This window comes from Antennarius striatus, chromosome 10 (genome assembly GCF_040054535.1).
Source record: "Antennarius striatus isolate MH-2024 chromosome 10, ASM4005453v1, whole genome shotgun sequence".
Lineage (NCBI taxonomy): Eukaryota > Metazoa > Chordata > Actinopteri > Lophiiformes > Antennariidae > Antennarius > Antennarius striatus.
The window spans coordinates 2,524,908-2,547,179 of record NC_090785.1 but is presented as its reverse complement, the minus strand read 5'-3'; the positions used below and the strand labels follow the sequence as shown (position 1 = coordinate 2,547,179).

The following is a 22,272-nucleotide window of genomic DNA, read 5'->3' as shown; positions in this document are numbered from 1 at the left end:
GAAGGAACACGAAAAGATTGAGAAGTACCAAGGGTTGAAAGAACAGCTGGAACAGATGTGGAAGGTCAAGGTTAATGTGGTCCCCCTGGTAGTAGGAGCACTTGGGGCAGTGACCCCCAAACTGGAAGAGTGGCTCCAGCAGATTCCTGGAACAACATCTGAAGCCTCAGTCCAGAAGAGCGCAGTCCTAGGAACAGCTAAGATACTGACAGAACCCTCAGACTCCCAGGCCTCTGGTAGAGGACCCGAGCTTGAGGATGACACACAGATACCACCCCACAAGGGTGAGAGGGACATATATATATATATATATATATATATATATATATATATATATATATATACACACACACTGTATATATTAATGTGTATATAGATAATGTATATATTTATGTATGTGTATATACATATATATATGTATATATTTTTAATATATATATTAATATGCATTTTGCTTTTGCCTTTTTTGCTTAATAAACTGGTTAACCTTTGCAGCCACCTGGTCTACATCTACCTTAAATGACAAATGACTCTTTTCTTCTGTCATCGCCGACATTTAAAACCCTTTCTTTCTGTGTATGTCTCACTATCTTTTATCAATGGTAAATTGTACTTTATAAAACACATTAATGGTACATTAGATCTATTTATAAAAGGATTGATGGATGGAAAATTGTGCCTATATTTTCACTAAAGTACGTAAGAGAATTAACTGGGGATGGCAGTAGGTCAGTCCACTAGGTTTTGGCTTGTGGACCAGAGGCTGGCAGATTAAAGACCAGTGTGGACCATAAGTATGGAGTGTGAACTGGTAGCTGAAGAGGTGCCAGTTCACCTCCTGAGCAGTGCCATTAAGCAAGGCAAATGTGTGTTTGCATTTATGCGTACATACGTGCTCTGCCCTTTATAAGTTAGAATATACAGGCATCCGGAAAAAAAACTAGGACACCCTATTAAATAATTAGCTTTTTATTTTTGCAAATCAATGTATGATCTTTTGTTAATTTCTGGAAAAGACAGTGATTTTATTGCAATTAAACAACAAAAATTGACATTGTTTTACTCATCAAACAAAAGAAATGAACAAAAATGCTTCTTTTAATGAAGAAAGAAGTTGGACACCCTTCCTCCTAATAACTAGTTTTGCGCCCTTTGGCTGAAAGGACTTCATTGAGATTCTTCTTGCAGCCAATCCAATGACTGTTACATGCATGCATGTGTACAACATCACCATCATATCATAAACATAGCAGTAGCAAGTCGATTATTTGCCTCGAAAGAGAGGCGAGAAAATTCTGAAAAACCCCCCAAAAACTTTAGTGTTAGTATTTGTTAGATGGAAGTTTGGACACAGAGCCCCGGTGTGACCCAGTTGGCCTTCTGTCAAACTCAACAGAACTTTTATTCCGGTCGGGGTGAAAAATAAATTTAACAACTTTTGCAAAAGAGGTCTTATTAATCAATTATAAAATGGGCATGGTTGGTGAGGAAATCCATCCCGAGGTTCTCTGAGCGTCTCTCTAGCAAAGAATTACCAAAAAAAACATTCCAGCATGTCAACTGGAAGGCCAAAAGGAGCTGCATTGTGTTTTTGTAGATCTGGAGAAAGCTTATGGCTGACAGGTTAGACAGGAATCTCCATGGACTATGATGTTTGCAGATGACATTGTGATCTGTAGTGAGAGCAGGGAACAGGTGGAGGAGAAGCTAGAGAGGTGGAGGTTTGTCCTGGAAAGGAGAGGAATGAAGGTTAGCCGCAGTAAGACAGAGTACATGTGTGTGAATGAGAGGGACCCAAGTGGAAGAGTGAGGTTACAGGGAGAAGAGATCAAGAAGGTGGAGGATTTTAAGTACTTAGGGTCAACAGTCCAGAGCAATGGAGAGTGTGGAAAAGAGGTGAAGAAGCGTGTCCAGGCAGGATGGAACGGGTGGAGAAAAGTGTCAGGTGTGATGTGTGATAGAAGAGTTTCAGCTAAAATGAAAGGAAAGGTGTACAAAACTGTGGTGAGACCAGCGATGTTGTTTGGTCTAGAGACAGTGTCACTGAGGAAAAGACAGGAGACAGAGCTGGAGGTAGCAGAGATGAAGATGCTGAGGTTCTCTCTGGGAGTGACCAGGAAGGATAGGATCAGGAATGAGTACATCAGAGGGACAGCACATGTTAGAGGTCTTGGAGATAAAGTCAGAGAGGCCAGACTGAGATGGTTTGGACATGTCCAGAGGAGAGATAGTGAATATATTGGTAGAAGGATGCTGAGTTTTGAACTGCCAGGCAGGAGGCCTAGAGGAAGACCAAAGAGGAGGTTTATGGATGTAATGAAAGAGGACATGAAGGTAGTTGGTGTGAGAGAAGAGGATGCAGAAGACAGGGTTAGATGGAGGACACTGATTGGCTGTGGCGACCCCTGAAGGGAAAAGCCGAAAGGAAAAGAAGAAAGAAGATTAATTATTGTTGTAGGTTTGAGACAGGTTTAAGGTGTGCCAAATCTCAGCTGTCACAACAAAATAAATGTATGCTTTTTCAAACCCATTGAAGTCAGTGGATAAAGAAGTAGAGTAGGCGCCCATGTTGTTAGTAATAATCCAATCCCCGATGTGCAACTCAGGTAAGTAACAGGTGCTACTTAATTTGTCAATACAGTCACAGCTTGGACCCCATAAAGTAGTTTTGTATCTCTGCTCACTGTCCTCCATAGCCTGTAAGAAAAGAAAGGAGTATAGAGTCATAAAGTTTAATAAAGTTTTTAAGATGTCATGCTATTCTTTAACTGTAATTTCATATGTATTGACAAGTATATTATAGTAGTATAAATCACTTCACTGGTTTTATTCAGCATCAGCAGTAACTGGGTGTGGCAACAAGATGTGGAAAGAGGGGAAAGTCGGTGAAGGTTGTCTATCAGACGGGAGTAGAATGAGCGTGAGTTTGTTTGAGGAAGTAGAATTTAGGATTGTTGGATGGACAGAAGGAAAGCAGGAAGAGAAACATTTTTTAAAAGTCTTCACTTTTTGAGTTTGAAATTATGGGTATTATTTTTTTAAAAAGTAAAAAAAATATTACCACTAATAATAACATAATATAGTCACAGTTGTTGCATGTTGCTGTGGACAAAAGGGCTAATATTTACTCTCTTCAGGTGTGGTTCAAATTTGAAATTGGGATACAGACAGGCCCTCAGACTGCCATACACTCCATCATTCATGTAGTACATCATTCTTTTGTTGCATTTGTTTTCCACATCATCTGGAAAAATACATAAAAATGTGAAAGAAAAGTTTTTAAATGTCTTGCAAGGGTGTATTGTTAATACATTTTTTCAATGCTTCAGTCATCTGCAAAGGTATTATTATCACTTTGAACCTATTGTGTATTTTTAGTAACTTAACTATTCATAGAATGTAGCACCACCAGAAAACTGACGTTTGTTATCACCGACCTTGTTTACAAAGTTAAAACACCATCACATTATGAAAACTTTGGGACTTAGTGTATGATAACTGATCGGCAACATTCTACTGTTTGCTTTACTACCTTGTTCATCCACATCATCTGTAATGGTCTTTTTCCCAACTACGCTCATCACCAGTGTGAAGGATGATTCCACGTAGTATTGGCCTGGCTCAGCAATAACCTTCACCCCACTGTCAGGTGGGAAATATTCTTCTAATGCTGCATTAATGACTTCTGAAAACTAGGAAGACAGAAGCACGATAATTTAGATAATTTTAAAGCACATTTCACACACACACACACACACACACACACGGCTGTGACTGGAATAATTAGCCCACTACAATAAACAATCCAATTTCTTTGTTAGCATAAAGGCACGGTGAATAAACAAGCAACAAACAATTAAATATAAAGCTGATCTGAAACATGGTGGACAGTATTGAAGAGATCAGTTGCTGAATGTTGAGACATTTTGCAGGGCAAAAGGTTTTATCAAAAGAAAAATAACTCAACCACTGATGGAAAAAATGAAGCTAAAATGTCAGCTTTCTTATATTTATCTCTGTATTCTTTTTTCTTTTTTTTACCTCATCAAATTTATTACTGTCATCTCTCCCACAATATCCTCCACCAATATCCAAGACACTTAACTGGAAGCCCATCAGATTCTGAAAAAATAAAAATGTTAGACCAGCTGCTTAGTTAAATCAGACCAAGTCATCTCAATGCACTATAAACAGATCTGTTGTCTGATTTCAAACCAGTGCAATAATATAGTTTTAGACCGTCTAAAATTTGTGTGACTCTGCAATGATTCTGGAAGTGTAATGCTGCTTTTTACAATCAGTTTTGGTCAGCAAAATCCAGCCTCTCACATGTAGTCAGAACCCAAAACCCGTAACTTCAGAGAAGTGGCCGACGACGAATATGGTCATGTGGTCGTTGGGCGGATGAATGATAGGTAGGTAGGTAGGTAGGTAGGTCGGTAGATAGGTAGGTAGGTAGGTAGGTAGGTAGGTAGGTAGGTAGGTAGATAGATAGCCTGGTGGTGGCAGGTGTACCAAACTGCAGTCAACAAAAAAGTATTCACAAGGTCGCTAAGAGTCTGGATTGGGCTACCGAACAAGACAAATTATCTGGCACTGTAGTGAGAGTCAGGACCAGCTTCATAGTATGGTTGACAGAGGTTGATTGCAACATGGTGTGCCTCATTCTCAAGCCTCCTCCACACACTAGTCCTGCAGGCCCTGGAGGGACAGGAAAAACAAAAGGGAAAACACCAACGGCCACACAGCATGTCTAGACAAACCCAAAACCATAACAAGCAAGTGTATTCCAGGGTACTGGAGAGGAGGATCAGACCGATAGTCGAACCGCGGATTCAGGAGGAACAATGTGGTTTTGGTCCCGGTCGTGGAACACTGGACCAGCTCTACACTCTCCATCGAGTTCTCGAGGGTTCATGGGTTCATGTGGAGGGTTCATGTGGAGAGTCTTTGCCCCAAGTGGAGGACTTTAAGTGTCTTGGTGTCTTGTTCACGAGTGAGGGAAGGATGGAACGTGAGATTGACAGACGGATGGGTGCAGCTTCTGCAGTGATGCAGTCGCTGTATACACTCTCTGTCGTGGTGAAGAAGGAACTGAGTCATAAGGCAAAGCTCTTGATTTACCAGTCAGTCTACGTTCCTACAGTCAACACCTCGGGATCCCCCCGGAGGAGCTGAAAGGGGTGTCTGGGGAGAGGGAAGTATCGGCATCCCTCCTGAGACTATTTATTATAGCTTATGGTACAAGAAGATATGCAGATAATGTAACAGTAGGTTTTACAGGTGCCACAGATGCTATACTGTACTGTGATTGTAGTTAAAACCATGGAAACAACGACTTCACTCTGCAGATTCCTTATATATACGTAAATTCTTATTGTGTTGCTTTCTTTGTATATATCACATATTGCCCAGGCTATTAGACCAGTCCAGATTTTCTGCTCATAATTTTATGTATGAAAGGGTTATGCATTTTGCACGGCTGACTAACAGGGGCCGGCCTGAACTGAACCCTGTGGGGTCCTCCTCTGGCAAATCGGATCAGGCCATAAAAGGGCCATCACACTTTGAGGTATGTGGACTAATTACAAGTGTAATGTGTGTGCCAGGACAAGGCTACACAAAATTTTCTATATCTAATAATGACTTAGCCAAGCTCTAATTGCAAATCATCACAACTTATTAATGTAAATGTACTTTTTTAGTGTTACCTTGTCATGACAATGACTTACCGCAATGTCAAAGGCATGTCGGGCATCTGCTATGGCCTGCTTGAATGCCAAACTGTCAAAGCACATGCTGCCAACATGAAAGCTGACACCAATCACCTCTAAGCTCAGTTCTTTAGCACGTTCTAACAGTTTATCAACTGTCTCCAGCCTGGCACCAAACTTTAAATTTAGTCTCCTCCCAGATTTGGAGTCATCCACTGCAATGCGGAGAACCAGTCTGGAACATGATTCATAGGGTTTGGATGAAATAAAACTCAAAGAACAGTTCACATGCATTGTAGAATGAAAATATGAGCAGTGTTTCACTTACTTAGCTTTGGCATGATTTAGAGAAATCTTTTGCAGTTCATCCTCATTATCAAAAGTCATCATATTCACTCCATGAGTGCAGGCATATCTGATGTGAGACGGTGGTTTGATGGTGTGTGCATATATCATTTTGTCGGGGTTCATCCCGATGGACAGGGCCAGTTTAATCTCACCCTGACAAAACAAATTGTTTAAAATGAGCAATGAGGAAGGAGAACAATATTTTGAATTTTAAAAAAAAACAGATTATTTTTTAAATGCATTACAGGACCTTGCTTGCACAATCGAAACCCATGCCCAGAGCTCTCAGCATCTTCAAAACTGGCGGTGTGCTGTTGCACTTAACTGCATAGAAAGGCTTGACTCGAGGTAACTTAGTGACCCACTTGAGGTGCTTCATATACAGACTATCTAGACTGGCTACAATGAATGGCTCTTCGCTGTCCTAAAAGAGAAAGGACAACATCTATTTTTAAATTTCTAATGTATATAATCTCAAATATCTCACAGCACATTCATATAATTATAGATTAGGGTGAGAAGAGTGTCCTGGTGTCTCTGTTACTCACCTTTAAACTAAGTTCATTTATTTTATCATCTATGAAATCAGGAATAGTTCTTCCATCATTCAAAATGCCAATGTCAAAACACTCAGGAGATAAGCCACTCATTCTGGATGCGTTGGTAGTTAATGGGGCTGCAGCGGATGATGAGAAGAGAAAAACACACACACAAAAAAACCAATGTCAGTTTGCACGATACGACTGGATCAGGATGAAAGCATTTTATTGTCTGTAACTATCTGATAACTATTGATGGTATTCACAAACACAGTTTCATACTCGTTACTTCACATTGAAAAACGTTGAGACGCGTTTTCCATGCTAATGCCCTAATCCGTTCCAAGCCCACAAAATTCAGACATAAATGTTTTATAAAGCATAAAAATGCATCAAAACATGTAACAAATACATGTTACAATTAGATTATTACACAATAAATGAGAGTTGTGCATAACGTAAAAAAACAAACCTAAATGATGGTTGTTTACCTTTTAACTGCTGTCCTCATTGTTTTTTGCCCTCTTTGGTTCATGCCCTCTTGCCCCACCATGAACAACAGAGTGAATTCCAGTCCTCCTTCTGAACTTCTCCAACCACCCACGCAACGCCTTGAACTCCTTAAACTTCGTCTTGTTTTAATAACGTGGTGATTGTAGATGCATTACGGCCATATTCTTTGGAGAGATCAACCAAACGCATCCTTTTTTCAGGCTTTTCTATCATCTCTTGCTTTGTTTGTAAGGACAAAAAAACTCTTTTCTTGGTCTTTTCTTTTCCTCTTTTCTCCGTCACTTTCTTGGCGTCCATAGTGAATACTCTAAAAGTTAATATATTTACGTAAAACTATCAGAACACCTCATGGGTCGAGGGCCGAATGACGAGGACGCTGCATGGACACCTATCCAGTTACACACAGAGGTCCCTCTTAGCCAATGGGATGCCAGGATGCTAGGTAATAGCCAATGGCAGAGCAGCTATAAGAATGTTGCGTTCTCTGGGAGCTGCGAGTATCAGCCCATACTATATTTTTACCTTTCGTAACTTGAAATTTCTTTCGTAACTAGAGGCAATATTTTCCTGCTGACAACTTTCGTAAGTAGAAAATTTGGTATGTAGAGACATTCGTAAGTAGAGGTACCACTGTACATATACTGTGTATGTGTCATTATTATTTTATATCATTAATGAAAGAAAGAATGAATGAATATATCAATATTACTTTAGATTACTTTAAAATGCCATGAACGTACGAGCATCTGTACAAACCAGAAAGTCGCATCTACAATAATGATTGATATAAAAAGTGCATTTACTAAAATAATTAGTTATTTTCCTTCAGACCATAGATGATCATTTACATTTGTTGTCCAGCTCCCATGCAGCAGACTTTGTCCGACTTCTGGGACAAAAAGTACTGGAGTATGTTTCTGTCTCCGCATACAAAGAAGCTGCATTTGGGTACATTTCAGGCTATGTCATAGCCGTTACACTACATATTAGATGTGTAAACCTTACCGGTAGTTGTTGTTTTGTTTTGTTTTTTCTCCAGGAAAACAGGATGGTGGACCTGTGCATGCATCTGGCAGTGTCATGAGAGCTCTTAAGGAAACTGAGAAAATCTTGCAAAGATTGCTCAAAGTCACTGTTGGGGCCCCTCCTCCAGTCACAAATGTGTCCATCACAATAGCAATGTCAGTGATGCAGAAACTGGCCCAGAGGTCCTTCTGTAGATCACGTCATTCAAAACGTGTGTTATACAAACATCAGTGACGTTCACAGCATTTTGTTGTATATTTTATGTTATGATGTTTATGTCATTTTGTGTAATTTTTTTAGTTAAAAAATGCTGTTCAAACCGAAGTCTTTTCCTGATCTATTTTCTTTCTTGACAACACTAGATTTATCAGAAGTAGTCCACCATGTCAGCACAGTCAATTCAGGTTTACTTAGTTTAGATTAATCAGGCCTTTCATGCAAAGATTGGCGCACCAATCAGACAATCTCACCCTGACAGCAGCAGACGCTGCCTGATGGCTTCAGCTTTCAGGTGGGAGCTGGCTCACATAAGTGTGTGTTTCTGTAGCTCAGGGGTCCAGTGTGGCAGCGGTTGTACAAGTAACATCTAAAAAAACCCCCATCATTATATGTAACACATTGAACTGAAGTGAAAGCTACAAAATGCCATGTAACCAGTTCATCAGGTGTATCCAGGTTACATCAGCAGTACAGAGTGACTGCAATGCTGATGCATTCAAAGACATGACTGACTGCCTGCATCGTGAGTTCACACACATCATTTCTCCCAGCGTGACCTGGAGCTATAGTTACTGAAGTTCTTTGCCATTTTAACTGAATGTGTACTCATTTAAACCTGGGGTGTCAAACCCATTTTCCCCGAGGGCCACATCAGTCAAAATCAAAGTCAGCTATAAGGTCAGTGGAGATGAAACTGCAGATGAAATCAGCATATGGCTGTCCTCAAAGGGTGAGATGCAACTTATAAATGTAAATCAATGTAAGGTAACATAAATGTAACTACTCCTTAATGCTAAATAATGCTGGATTCATTACTTATTCAAGTGACAAACATTAGTTCCCCAGAAAAACTGTGTTTGCTTGTTGCTCTGTTATATCTGTGTATATGTACACACTGTCACAGTTCAGCGTGGCGGTGCTGCTGTGTGGCAGGGGGAGGCCAAGCTGGTGGGTGGAGCCACAGCTCCACACCTGAAGCTCATCCACACCCCGTTCTGATCGTGCACACCTGAACATTGTTTGGTGATGGTCTTGAGGCCTTTTAAGCCAGGGTTTTTGTCACAGGCGGTGCTGGTTTGTTTTTCTTTTGTTTAGTTCCTGGAAGTCTGTATTGTTTCTTGCTTGTCTGGAGATCTCTTTCAGTTTTGAATAAATCATGGATGGAACAATCGCTGTTGGTGTCCTGCGCTTGGGTCCATATTCTGCCTCCCGTGACACACACACACACATATACTGGGACTGTATATGGGACTGGGAATGCTACTGTAGGTCCAGGAAGTAGCTTCATTCCTCAGGAGGAGGGGCGTCCTGGAATAACAACTTCTTTATTCAAACTGCATAAACTGTCACACTGGTGATTAAAAGTGGAGCTTTATAATAAATCAGCACCAGTATGATGATGAATGAGCCTGAAATAATACTGTTATGAGTTAGTGATTAAGTCTTTACTAATGACTGTTCAGGGACAAATGATGGATGTGAAGTGGAGGGTGATGATTAATATATAAATACCCCCCCCCCCCAAAAAAAGTATTTTCCTTAAAGATTTATGTTAAAACTGAGCGACTAAGTTTGCAAACTTACAATGATGAGAAATAAGAATGAAAGCAGGTAATATTTTCTCTCTGGCAGTTTGTGAGAATAACTATGCAGAAACTTTGGCATGAATTTCCAACCTGGAGGAGGAGTGGGGGGTGTTATGTAAAAATCCATCTGGGCAGAGAGGTGGATCTGGAATGTGTTTTAACTTTCTTAACATTTTCAATACATTTTTTGGGGGGTAATTTTTCATAATTACCCGCAAACATTTGGAAGGATTTCCACAAAAGTGTGAAGCAGGGGCCAGAAAAACGAAACAGACATGGGAAGGATTGTTGGGTCTTGGTTTGCACTGAGTTCCATTCTAGTTTGTAATTGGATTTATCGTCTCTTCAGCTGTTTCAGGCAAGAAATCTGAGCATAAATCAGCCAAATAACGGTTTGGTCAAAACTGAGGCAAGAAAGACACGAATGAGGAATAGTCAGAAGTATAATAGAATATCCAAACAATACTTATATTTGATATCGCTCCAATAATCTATAGGAATAAAGTCTTTTTTTCCCTGACAACACAACAGGTGTGTCTAAGAAGAGGCTCATTCATTCAAGAGATCAGAGCAACGGCTACTGTAAGACCCACTGTCCCAGCTCATTTGTAAACACTGCACAGTTAATGTGTTTTTGTCAGTGGGAAAATTCCAGAACTTCACTGGGTCCCATGTGGTTTTGGTTTGGGTGAGAGGCACAGTAATGCGTTTGTGACGCAAGAGGGAGGAAATTGCAAAAGCTTCCTGCACAAATGCGCTTTTGTACCACTTCCAGGTGGGTACGGGGCCAGTCGCAGGGAAATCAGACCGCTGCTGCCTGGGCCTGGGTGCAAGAAGAAGAGCAGCAGCACAACCCACAGGCCGACAGAGGAACTGCAGGACGATTAAAAAAAAAAACCTCCAGGAGACCGGAGAGCGACTGATGATGGCGCAAAGGAGCCGCAGTATCAGCGGCAAATGTAAAAATATTAAAGTTAATAAATTCATGTGCATGAATTTACATTTTAGTTTAAGTACATGTTAGAGAAAACAAATATTTACTTACAAAAGAAACAACATACCATGACATTAAAAATAAGGTTGATAAGAATGTGCTTGGTTTTGTATTTGGATCCATTGCGTCATCAGTTTTGGATCGTTAAAATATATCAAGGAAGTTTGTTTCTTAGAGACGCAGATTTTGTTTTATTTGCTGTACAAAAGTTTTAATACACACAAATAAAAACAAACCATTAAAGTGATCAAACATTTTAAAAAAAACTTCAAAAGTTGTGTTTAGTCTTTTTGTTGTTGTTTTGTTTTGTTTTACAACATACTTCCTGTTTATAATTACAGACAGGGAACATCTGGCATCTCTTTCAGCTTTCACACCCGTTGCCAAGCAACACTGCTAAATATCTGAATCAGACATTCTGATTGGCCACGGGAGCCAATAGGTGTTCACTAGTCGGACATGTGATTCCAGGCATCATGAGCAAACATGGCGCTTCAGCTTTGACCTACAGACAGACGGGATTGATAGAAGGTAAGACGCGTCAAATCTCTGACAACTTTGAACGTCACGTGTGTACCGGAAGCACGTGGTTTATCAAACATGGCAGGGAAATTAAAGCTTGAAAGTTTTGTAAAAAAAAAATTCCTTTATAGATAAAGTTTTCCATATCTGTGCTGTGCAACCTTCACAAAGATTACTGTAAATTTGTGAGTTTAGTCATAGTGGATAATTTTCAGTTGTCTTCCCTGGGAAGTGTAAGAAACTTAAAATAGTTTGCAAACATGAGCAGCACCAGAATATAAAATCTTTTTTAAAAAAAAAACGTATTAATATGTACAATTCAAAGTCTTCACAGTAACTTTTCCATACTTAATCACGTTACGAGCCAATTCCTTTTTATTCTAGAGGAGTTTTGTTGTGAAAAATGAATGCAAACTGTAATTTTACAATCTACCACAAGGTGTCAGTCTTCTATAACATGAAAGAGGAGCTTGAAGGCACATTTTGGTCCATTGAGGCACAAATAATAGAGGAGAAACATTTACTTTTGAATGCAGATTAAAAACATGTATAAATAAATAAATATTCTTCAAGTGAGTAAATCAGTGAATATATAAAAGACACTTTTAAACTTACAAACTAATAAGAAAATACAGCAACACCACCTGATTATTTACACCTTATTAGCGAAGAAGCTAGCAGTAATTCTGGATGCTGTTACTACAGGAAACAGCTTCATTAAACGTTTTTGTAATGTTAGTGTTGGTTTTTTAAAAGCTTTGTTGGTGACTGTGGATTTTATAACCGACTGCTTTTTGAAGCTTTGAAATTCTTCTATAATTTTAAATGATAATCCTTTAAGGGGACACCAATGTGACCTTTACCATCCACAGTGGAAGTATTTTTGTGGGATATGTTCACTTTATTTTCCCTGTGTTAAGTCAATAATTTTATATGTCTTTGTCATTTTATTCTAATTTACTTTCTTGGAACTCAAACGGAAGACGTTCCTTCTCCTTGCAGTTACACTCAGTAGAAATGGCCCAGAGCGAAATGGCACGCGGCAAAATCCCACCAGATGCAGTGAGGTTTATTTAATAAATCCGTGTCGTAGCCTAGCGTTCGCTTCGAGATTTTCCTTCCTGATGCTGAGCTGTTTGGTTTTAATGTGAATAAATATTCCTCTCCTGAAAGTGACACAGTTAACACCCCACATTACCAAAGGAATTTAACCATTCAGACTCTAAAAACTCCTCCTACCTCTAGATAATGGCTGTTTTTCTTCTTCTTTTTTTTTATTACCCCTCTGACTCACACTCACACACACGCGCGCGCACACACACACACACACACACACACACCCTTCAATGAATGTTAATGCAATATGGTTGCAGCCTGGCCAGGGGTGGGATTGACTTGTTTCCAAACACTTAATTCAATTTGTCATCACCATTCAGGGAGGCTCAAGTGGTCTAATTTGTGTTAATGAGGGGTAATAAAGTCATAGCCCCCTATATTACTGCCAGGGGGGGCGTAAGCGAGTGTGTGTGAGGATGGGGGGTTGTAGGTATGCTATTGACGCGCTTTGGTCTCAGGCGGCCTGCCTGGCTGTTTTCCTAGCGTGCCGTCCATCAGGACACCGCCAGCCCCCTTTTCTCTCTATTGTACCCCTAATTAGATAGTCTTTGTTGCGTTAATGCTGCCGCCATCTGGTCGGCCGTCCGGGGCTGTCGGCCGCAGGGTTGAGGGTTGGTGGTGGTGGTGGTGGTGGGGGGGCACTGTCTATGTTGGGGAGGCCTTTCTATCCTCCCCTCATTCAATCCCTCTGGCCGGGACCGTCTTCCCCCTTTGGCCGACACCACAAGGACCCTTTCACACTTGAAGGAATTAATGAAAGATTGATGTTTCCCTCTGTCAAAGTGAGGGGGGAGGCTTTCTCCCAGCAGTCGTCGTCCCCCCCCACCACCACCACCTCACCCATCTCCTCCCCCAACAGCCAGACTTTCAAGATAAAATACGTCTGAAAAAGGTTATGAGTTGTAAGTTTGAGCGGATCGGTAGTAAAACAACCCAACGCAAGAGGCTGTGGTCGCAATCTGCCAGGTGTGTGAGAGAGCGAATGGGTTGCAGGTGAGGGGGGGAAGGGAGGGGAGTGGGGGGGGGTTGGATCCACTGAGTCGTAGCACCGCCGCAGATGAAGATGCCCCCGGTGTTCGTGCTGTAAATCTCAACGACAGAAGCAGATGTCGAGTCGCGATCGCAAAACATTTCCACTCCGCCAATCGAGCGTTTCGGCCTCTCGGTTTTTTGCGTTACTTTGTGCGTGCGACGATAAACAGTTTGTAAAGACAATGATTTCAGGTGGGGGGGTTTTTCGGAGAGACATCCGATGTACTTTGGCTTTTATCCCCGTCTCCCATTAACTGTAAGTTAATACGTCCCCTTCAGAAGGTCTCGTCTGGTGTACTCAGACATAAAAAGGCTCTCAGAAATTAAAAAGGAATGGAAGCGTTGGATGTTTTCCTGAGCTCTGGTATCGGGTGGGGTTCAGATATCAAGGATAACTTTTCTATCATGATGAATCGGGAAAACAGCTGTTTGGCTTTTAGGGTTGAAGGAGAACCCACAATTCCTTTGCTTTACCGTCAGGTAAAGATACATCGTCGTCCGTCCAATCAGACATTAAGAATCCTACTTTTTTCACACCTTTGACACACAATCCAAAGTGAACGACGACACACAACCTGACTTGACGACTGATCACCCCACTAGAAATCCCTCGGAACAATCCAACGACGGGAACGTTTTCTCTGTGACGCTTGAATTGTGGCGTCAATCAGAGTGTTCACTTTGTTGGTGCTGTTTGCGTGTGAACGTGTGTGTTCGTGTTGACGATGCCTAAAGTTGCCCTGCCTCTGTCTCTTTCATAGCAGAGAGCGCGACCCTTTGGTGACCCTGGGGTGACCGCACCTCCTTCACGCCTCTTTCATCCCGCCCATAACATCAACAATCTGCCCCCCACACCCCTCACCCTGCCCCGCCCTCTCCGATAGGCCGGGGACGCAGACCGCCATGTGCTCCAGAGACTCGTGCTATAGTTAGCCGTCCCTTTATTGCCTCTTTCTTTTGTACGTCACCAAAATAGAATTCACGCAACCGCGATTCGCTCGACAGCAAACTTATTAAATCAGCAAGTCTTTGTTAGAAATAAAAGAAACACCTGTGTGAAGAGAAAATCAATCAATAATTAATAAAAACATTTAGCTAGATGCTAACTTGCCTGAAGTAGATCAATACAGTAATCCCTCGTTACTCGCGGTTAATGCGTTCCAGGACAAAAAACAAAATTTATTTATAGAAATTTAAACACTTATAAATCTAAAGAAAAGTACACCATTAAAGAAAATATTAAAGAATATTAAAGATAAGAATAAAAGATATTAATTAAGATATTCATATAAAAGATATTAAGAATATTAAAGATATTAAAGAAAAGTCTTTCTTTAATACACGGAAGTGTGCAACGCACTTCTGGATGCTGTCAGCCAATAGCATGCGCCTACGGTGTCATGTGACTACCTGCTACAAATCTGCGATGCAGTGAAGCCGTGCATGATGAGGCGCGAATAAGCAAAGGATTAGTGGTTCTATTTCTATTTTTTTTATCTATCACTTCATTTAGATCCGGTTAGAATAGAATTACTTTAATGATCCCAAACTTCACAGTCAGTTGTATCTACAGTTTTCCAGAACCCAACGGTCCTTTCTAGAGCTACAAATTATAAACAAGGTTATTCCTTAATGTATGCGTAGAGACGTTCATTCCAGACGTGCTTCACAGACTTCCAGCTTCATTCCAGCTTTCCATGCCAACAACAAGTGCTGTTGAAATCCACGAAACACCCCGACATCGCGCCGCTTTGAAATGTGTTATTGTAGCTGTGAAAGTTTGTCTTGGAATCACACAGCGTGCATGACTTCAGAGAGAGACCCGGGCCCGAATTCCCTAATCCTGGAAGTCAAACTTCATTAAAACATTTGATTTATCTTCCAGTTTTTTCTCGCTGGAGCTCTCTTCCACGGCCACATGTTAGAAGCTCGACCTGCGTGTAATGGTCTTATTAGGAGGGAGTTGCTCTCGGAGCAAACTGGCCCGTGTCTCTAATAGCAAAATTAGGTTTGAATGAAATCAGAGACGATTAGGGAACTTATTAGTTCTGGTCATGTTCTTGTGGAAAGTACAATAAGCACAGCACTCAAAGAAATCACAATCATCAGGCCTGCAATCATGCTAACCATTGGACTGCGCTGAGTAAATACCACATTACCATGACCTGGCTCAGCCAAATGTAGAGTTACTAGAGGTCAAGTGCACACCCTGGGTCCAGAACCAGCTCAAACATTTTCATAGCCTCTGTAGAGACGGTGCTCTTACATATAAACACGGTGCCACCGGAGAAGCAAGAATTAAATACTTCTTTCATTTAATTAATTAAAAAAAAAAAAAAAAACCTGTAACATGCCCATAAAATGTTTGAAACACAATGGATTCATAGTAAAAAGTCTTGATTTTTTTTGGTTAACTCAAAATGCAATTTTCCATTAATAGAAAACAAGAGAAAATTAAGAAAAAATATGAAAAGATATTGAAAATCTGATATTAGAGAAGCCGAAGCCATAAAATACTTTCTTCATAACTTAAATAAAATGTTCTCTATTCCTGTTTATTTTCCTGCTTGCATACTAAACATATACATAATACTGTATTAAATACTTATTACTTCATATATATATATATATATGAAGTAATATTTATTTTCCCAGCAATTTTAAAACAAGCTAATTAACCTTTAGGCCAATCACTTTAAAGAGGACGGTCATATGCGGATGGTTCACCCCATGGTGGCGTGAACCCCTACATCCTGAGATAAACAGAACGAGTCTTCACTCTTGAACACACACACACACACACACACACACACAAACACACACTATCTCCAGGCCTCTACGCTCTTGCGATGCTCGCAGGGTTAAAATAAACGTTACTGCTGAACCATAATGTGCCCTCCCTCCTCTCACCATATCCTTTATTCACAGGCGCGTAATTGGTAGTCAATTTGAGCTCCCCCTTTGCCTATTGTGGGCACATTTTGCTCTGACAGAGTGCGGAAGATTAATGGCTATGAGCAGCCAAGAGGGGCTCGCCTCAGCAAGCATGAGCGCCTTAAATTCATTAGACCAATTTCCCCCTGTCCTGCACTCCCTTTCTCGCACCCACAAGAGAGAGAACGGGGGGGGAAAGGCACAAGAATGAAAAAGGGGTGAAGGCAAAATAGTCAGATGGCGGCGATGAAAGACAGAAGGTGAAGAAAGAAAGGATTCAAGAGATCCATTTCTGTTTATGGAGGTTAGAAACGCACTTTTTGGTTCTGAGGAGTTAAAAAGAAAGATTTGTTTGTGTGTTTTTGCAGCAGATTGTGTCAAATTTCAATTTATGTCGAACCCTGAGGGAGTTACAGATGTCGTTTCACTCAAAAACAAATTTAAACACATCCTAACTCCAAATCATACCGCATTTTCAAAGGTTTTCTCAATCCGAATGTGAACGCCGCCGCCGCCGCCGCCGCCGCCAACCAGCGAGGCGCAAAAGAGCAGAAGCTCTGATTTCACAATCACAAATATAAGCCTCGTTACTACACTTCAGCATTGCTGCTGTGTCAGTATGTCGCCGACATTAAAATGCCTACTGCAATGCGAGGAACAAGCCCTCCGCTTGTGCCAAAGTGTTTCACGGAGCACATTTAGATCCCATTGGCTGGGGGGGGTGGGGGGTCCGCTGGCAGCGAGGCCCGGTTGGCTCGGATGAGCAGGAAACACCTTGAACTTGGGAACGATAAGGGTGACCTGTCCCCGTTAACTCGGGCGAGTGCATAATTGTGATGATTTATTCCTCCTGTCAAAGCTAAAGGGAATGCCCCCCCCCACCCCCCACCCCCCAGCGGCCCCCTCAGCGTTTAGTCTCTTTTGTTTTTGTTTTGTTTTTTTAACTTTTCCTCTCTGACACACATTCTTGGTTTCTGCTCTCTCTCTCTCTCCGCTGTGAGTTTGGGGCGAGTTCGTGCGTCTTCCAGTTGTGCAGGTTTTTGGCCTCGGCGACCTCGGCGACCTCTCGACACGACGGTTTTTGTCACATGCTCCGCGCTCCTTGGCGATGGCACGGCGCCCGCGAGGACTCGCTCAGACCACCAGGGGTCCCATGTTGAGGACAAAACAATTGTGTTTCGTTGACAGGCATCACGGGCGGGGGCTGTGAAGGACGGAAACAGAAGCCCAAAAAAAATCGACAATGAACTTTGTTTTCAACCGTGTTTAAACTCCTGGATTATTTAAGCCTGGATGCTAAGAAAGACTCTTTTGGAAGTCTGTATGCTCTCACGAAAGTATGCTGTGTTCCGTGAGTCTCGGAACGCATCGCACTCCTGCATGCTGTCAGCCAATAGCATGCACGTACGGTATCACGTGACTGCCTACTAAAAATCCGCCACGTGGTTAAGCCGTGCATCTTGAAGTGCAAACAAACGAGGGATTACTGTAGTTTCAGCTAGATTTGAATATTTCTTTCCCTGACGCTGACGTCGAAATAATGACATTAAAACCAACTCTACGTGCATTGAGTGATAAGGACCTGAGTGGACATAATGAAGAGTCCAAACGTAGACTTATAACCTCTGCAGTCCTAACATTTTCCTTCCTCCCGGGGTGAAGTCACTTGTCCCGGCCTTCAAAGCTCTTGACAGATTAACACGACAACAGTGCTGTGTGATTTTGGCCCGCCGTGTAATTTATGTACCTTCACTGGCTCAAGGGTCCCCCCCACCCCACCCCCCTGCACCTGTTCACAGCTACAATAAGCACTGTTTTCATGCCGGGGGCTGCTGTGGAGACATGATGACGTCGGAGGCGGGAGCACAGGTCAGCTTCAAAAAAAGAAAGTGCACACCATTCTCTTATTTTATTCTCCTTTCCATTACAAGAAAGAGAGAACTTCAGGGGATTGAGGGGGAGTTTTAAGGGAAGGGGGGGGCACTTCCAGGCCAGGTAGTAAATCAGTAGGAGTGAGATAGATTCATCGATAGTTGGGAAACTTAAAAGGCTTCCATTGGGGTAATGTAGACAAGGTGTGCAGGTCCGTTCCTCTGCAGCTCAAGACGGTCAAAGTGGATGTGAAGCGTTTTGTTTTATTTTTATTTTTTATTTTTGCGAGTTTACACTTGGCACCACCAATTGTAGAGACCTGGAATCGGAGGACGCCGCCAAATGTTTCGCATTAAGCTTCTCACCATCGCTGGAGCTCTACTTTGGGGGAATCGGCGGTGAGAAGAGGAGGACAGTTGGGGGGTGCAAGCTGCGGAGTTTATTGTGAGAGTCGCGTCCAGGAAGACCGGCGGCGAGCGCTGCAGAGGCTAACAGCCAGCGTTCATAAAGATGTCACAGGGAGACACACAAGTCTCAATTTTAGCCAAAGTTCTACCTCCAGATGTGGACGCAGAGAGCAGAACTGGACCGCAAACCTGCCGGTCAGCCACGCCAAGAGCTAAAACTAAAAGGCAGAACCTCTGACTTCTTTTGAAGTGGGTTGCCAAGAGGTGTCCAGACCCTTAACAACCCGCAATTTATTACCCCACGGTCTAGCAAGGAGAGAAAGGTCGGACTTTGTCCGTTGAAAAACCGTCTCTTCCTCCTTTCTTTTTCCTCAGCGTCTGCCTTCGCTCAGTTTTATTCCTCCCTCTCCCCTCTTTTTCCCCCCCCGCACCTGTTTAACACCTTGACTCCATTCATGACCTTTGTCAATCTGCTGTTAACTGTTTCATATTACTGCTGCCTTTGTAGACGTGCAGCTGGCTGAGCAAAACAAGACTTGCATACGATCTCCGAGGACCTTTTCTTTACTCCCTCCCCCTGAGCAACTCCTTCCAAATAAACTGTGTCAGAAACATTAGAAGGGGAGCCAAACAATGTTTAAAAATCAGATACTATGGTAGTTAGCATGATACAGTAAGACTACAGCTGGGACGGAGGATGTATGTCACGTTAAGACACGCCGGGATTAATGGAGCCCAAACAGAATAGAAGGGGTGAAGGAACTACGTTTACTTTTATAACAGGGCTTACAGCTAATATCTTACAGCTAATATCCAGGATTCATTTAGATTTATAAGCAGCACACACACACACACACACACACACACACACACACACTAATAAATCTGCGAGTGAAAATGTATTGCTTTATCATTTTAAAGAATGAAAAGAAGGCTTATCCCAGTTGGAGACGTGATAACATATGGGATTATTAGCTTACACATATCTGTTATCACGCCAGTGCATATTTTGAAACGTTCCCAGTCCCTCCTCACTTCAAGTAGAGAAGAAGAAGAAGAAGAAGAAGAAAAAAAAAATCCCCTTTCTGTTGATGTTAAGTGAAAGTACTGTTTGACCTGAGAGTGACTCGGGCCAAGACCAGATGGCCTGGTAAATTAATAATAATAAAAAAAACCAAAAAAAACATGTGAAACAAAGCATATGGACTGGAAACTGCAAATGCCAAAAGGGGATGTTGGGGGGTGGGGGGTGGGTTCCCCCAACTTTCATTGAGACAAGAGTGGAACGGCGAAGCGAAATGTGAGCAAATTCCTCCACGAGAACGCGAAGGTTTTTGCTGATTTCAACGACCCTGTCGATGCGTCGTCGGCAAATTAGACTTGGATGATCCGCACAGACGTCTGTAAAAGAAATAGTATGTGGAGATGGGGGGTGGGGGGGGGTGGTGGGGAGGGGGGGTGGGAATCAAAGAAAATATCTGCAGAGGAGATTTACAACCCCGGGCATAACCCATCCACTGCCGCTCGAGCAGAAGCGGCGGCGTTAAGTGTTTTCAACCTGGGTAGGGGGGCGGCCGAAAAAAACGGCTTTACGACTCTTGTTATCAGGTCTAAATAAATCAATAAAAAAAGCCCACTTAAAGGGGGGGGGCGAACATATTCCACTCTTCAGCTGTTCCTGATAACCCCACGCCATTGGGCCCGCCTGCGGTTTGATATTTTAGAAGTCATGATGCTTCAATTTGTAAAGATATGCAGCCTGATGTGCTGCAGGTGTGGGGTTTCATGAGGTATGGGGGCGAGCGGCGAACCCCTCAGTCTCCTCGCGGTCGTGGAGGATAGGTCAAAATTAGACGGATTTATCTAATCTGCTCAGCGGATTAAGATTAAGACACGAGTTAGGACAAAACGTTTGTGTCAATGTTAAAATGGGCTGAATTATATGTAATTACTGCATTGTGGGAAATGTAGTTTTGACCTCTTCATTTTAGACACTGACCTTTTTATGCTCTCGCGGGCCACATTAAAAGATATGGCGGGGCCACATTTGGCCCCCGGGGCCACATGTGCTCTAAATAGATTAAAAATAGCCATTCCCGTTATTTCATGGGGGGGCTGTGTTGCTTTAATATGATTATCCACACATTTTTAAAATAATGGCACACACTTGCGTGTTTAAACTGCGCGGGTTGTGTGTGTGTGTGTGTGTGTCGGGGCGTTAGATGTGTGTAAGGCGAAGGGGAAGCCCCACCCACATTATAGGATGTAGTTATGTTAAGACGCGGCGTGGAGATACGAGAAAAGAGATGTCTGGAATACGGGCGGCTGCCATGCTTCCCAGTGGTGCCTCCCGCTGCCCCTGCCTGGCACAGCGGGGGGGGGGGGGGGCTCCTGGATGGCACTGTCGCCCATATGGCCGATCACTCAAGCGGGACCGAGGTGCTTTCAAAGGGACCCGGCAGCAACTTGAAGCGGGACTGTCTCCACGGGGGTCAGCGGCCGTCTGGGCAGGAGAGGCCAATCCCCTGCTGGCCATTGAGAGACAGACGTATCAACTCTTGAGTTGTTACCCCCCCCACACACACACACACACACACACTCATACATACAACTCTTTCCATGTTTAGCTCGTAGGGCGGCCGTGGCCCCGGGACCGTGACCTTGAGGGCTGCACAAACAAATGAGGTGGGGGGGGGGGTCGACGTGACACGACACAGCGCCGACTAACCAGCCTCTTATTTACGACTTTGTTTTTACTTTTTGACCGTTTTTAAGCTGGAAAACGAGAGAACACAATACGTAATCATGAATATTCATATGTGAATTAGCATGGATGTTAGAATTTATTTAAATGAATGCCAACACGAATATGTTAAACTATATGTCATTTAATATATATTCATTTTTGTTAAAATATAAATGCCAATATCAATTTATCACTAACTAATATAACTAATAATGTTTTTTAGTCAAAAAGTGCATCATTTGTTCAATATTTATATATTTTATAAGTTTTTACGATAATTCTCCAACAAAGTTTGAATCAGAGTTAAAAGGTAACTAAACCACAGCAAGAAATGTTCATTATTAAAAAGACTCTGAGTAGAAATTGTTTTTAGGGATTGAAGGAATTAACTTAGCCTCAGTCAGTCGTATCTGAAATATTTCTTGGATTGGTGAAGGTCGACCGATGAACCCCCCCCTCCCCGTCTAGAATCCTGAGGTATGCTTATATATTCGATTTCCCCTTCTGGAGATGACGTTTATGAGTCGGTGACATTATCCGCAGTGACAAAGTCTCACATCTGCACAGATCTTCAGCTGTCAGAGTCATTCAGAGACGCCACACACCTCGGAGTCGGAGCGTGGATTGAAATAATACTCTTGATTCCACCAAGTCCAATGAAACAGAGCTGCGAGTAAAAAAAAAATTTTTTTAAAAAGAGAATG

The 22,272-nt window shown here is 42.2% G+C and overlaps 1 protein-coding gene across 1 annotated transcript; it reads right to left on the bottom strand.

Moving 5' to 3' along the window:
- Positions 1 to 3,083: 3,083 nt before the first annotated feature.
- LOC137603166 (ornithine decarboxylase-like) lies at positions 3,084 to 6,712 on the bottom strand. The gene is made up of 7 exons (XM_068326406.1): positions 6,611 to 6,712; positions 6,313 to 6,486; positions 6,043 to 6,215; positions 5,733 to 5,949; positions 4,042 to 4,122; positions 3,533 to 3,692; positions 3,084 to 3,244 (listed from the first exon to the last, which is right to left on the bottom strand). The coding sequence occupies exons 1-7, from the start codon at positions 6,710 to 6,712 to the stop codon at positions 3,084 to 3,086; spliced, it is 1,068 nt and encodes a 355-aa protein (XP_068182507.1).
- Positions 6,713 to 22,272: the final 15,560 nt, after the last annotated feature.

Coding starts and splice junctions, on each gene's coding strand:
- LOC137603166 (XM_068326406.1), bottom strand. CDS start 6,712: ATGAGTGGCTTATCTCCTGAGTGTTTTGACATTGGCATTTTGAATGAT. Junction 3,693..4,041: donor ACAGTAATAAATTTGATGAG/GTAAAAAAAAGA, acceptor CTGTCTTCCTAG/TTTTCAGAAGTCATTAATGC. Junction 3,245..3,532: donor AGATGATGTGGATGAACAAG/GTAGTAAAGCAA, acceptor GTATTTTTCCAG/ATGATGTGGAAAACAAATGC.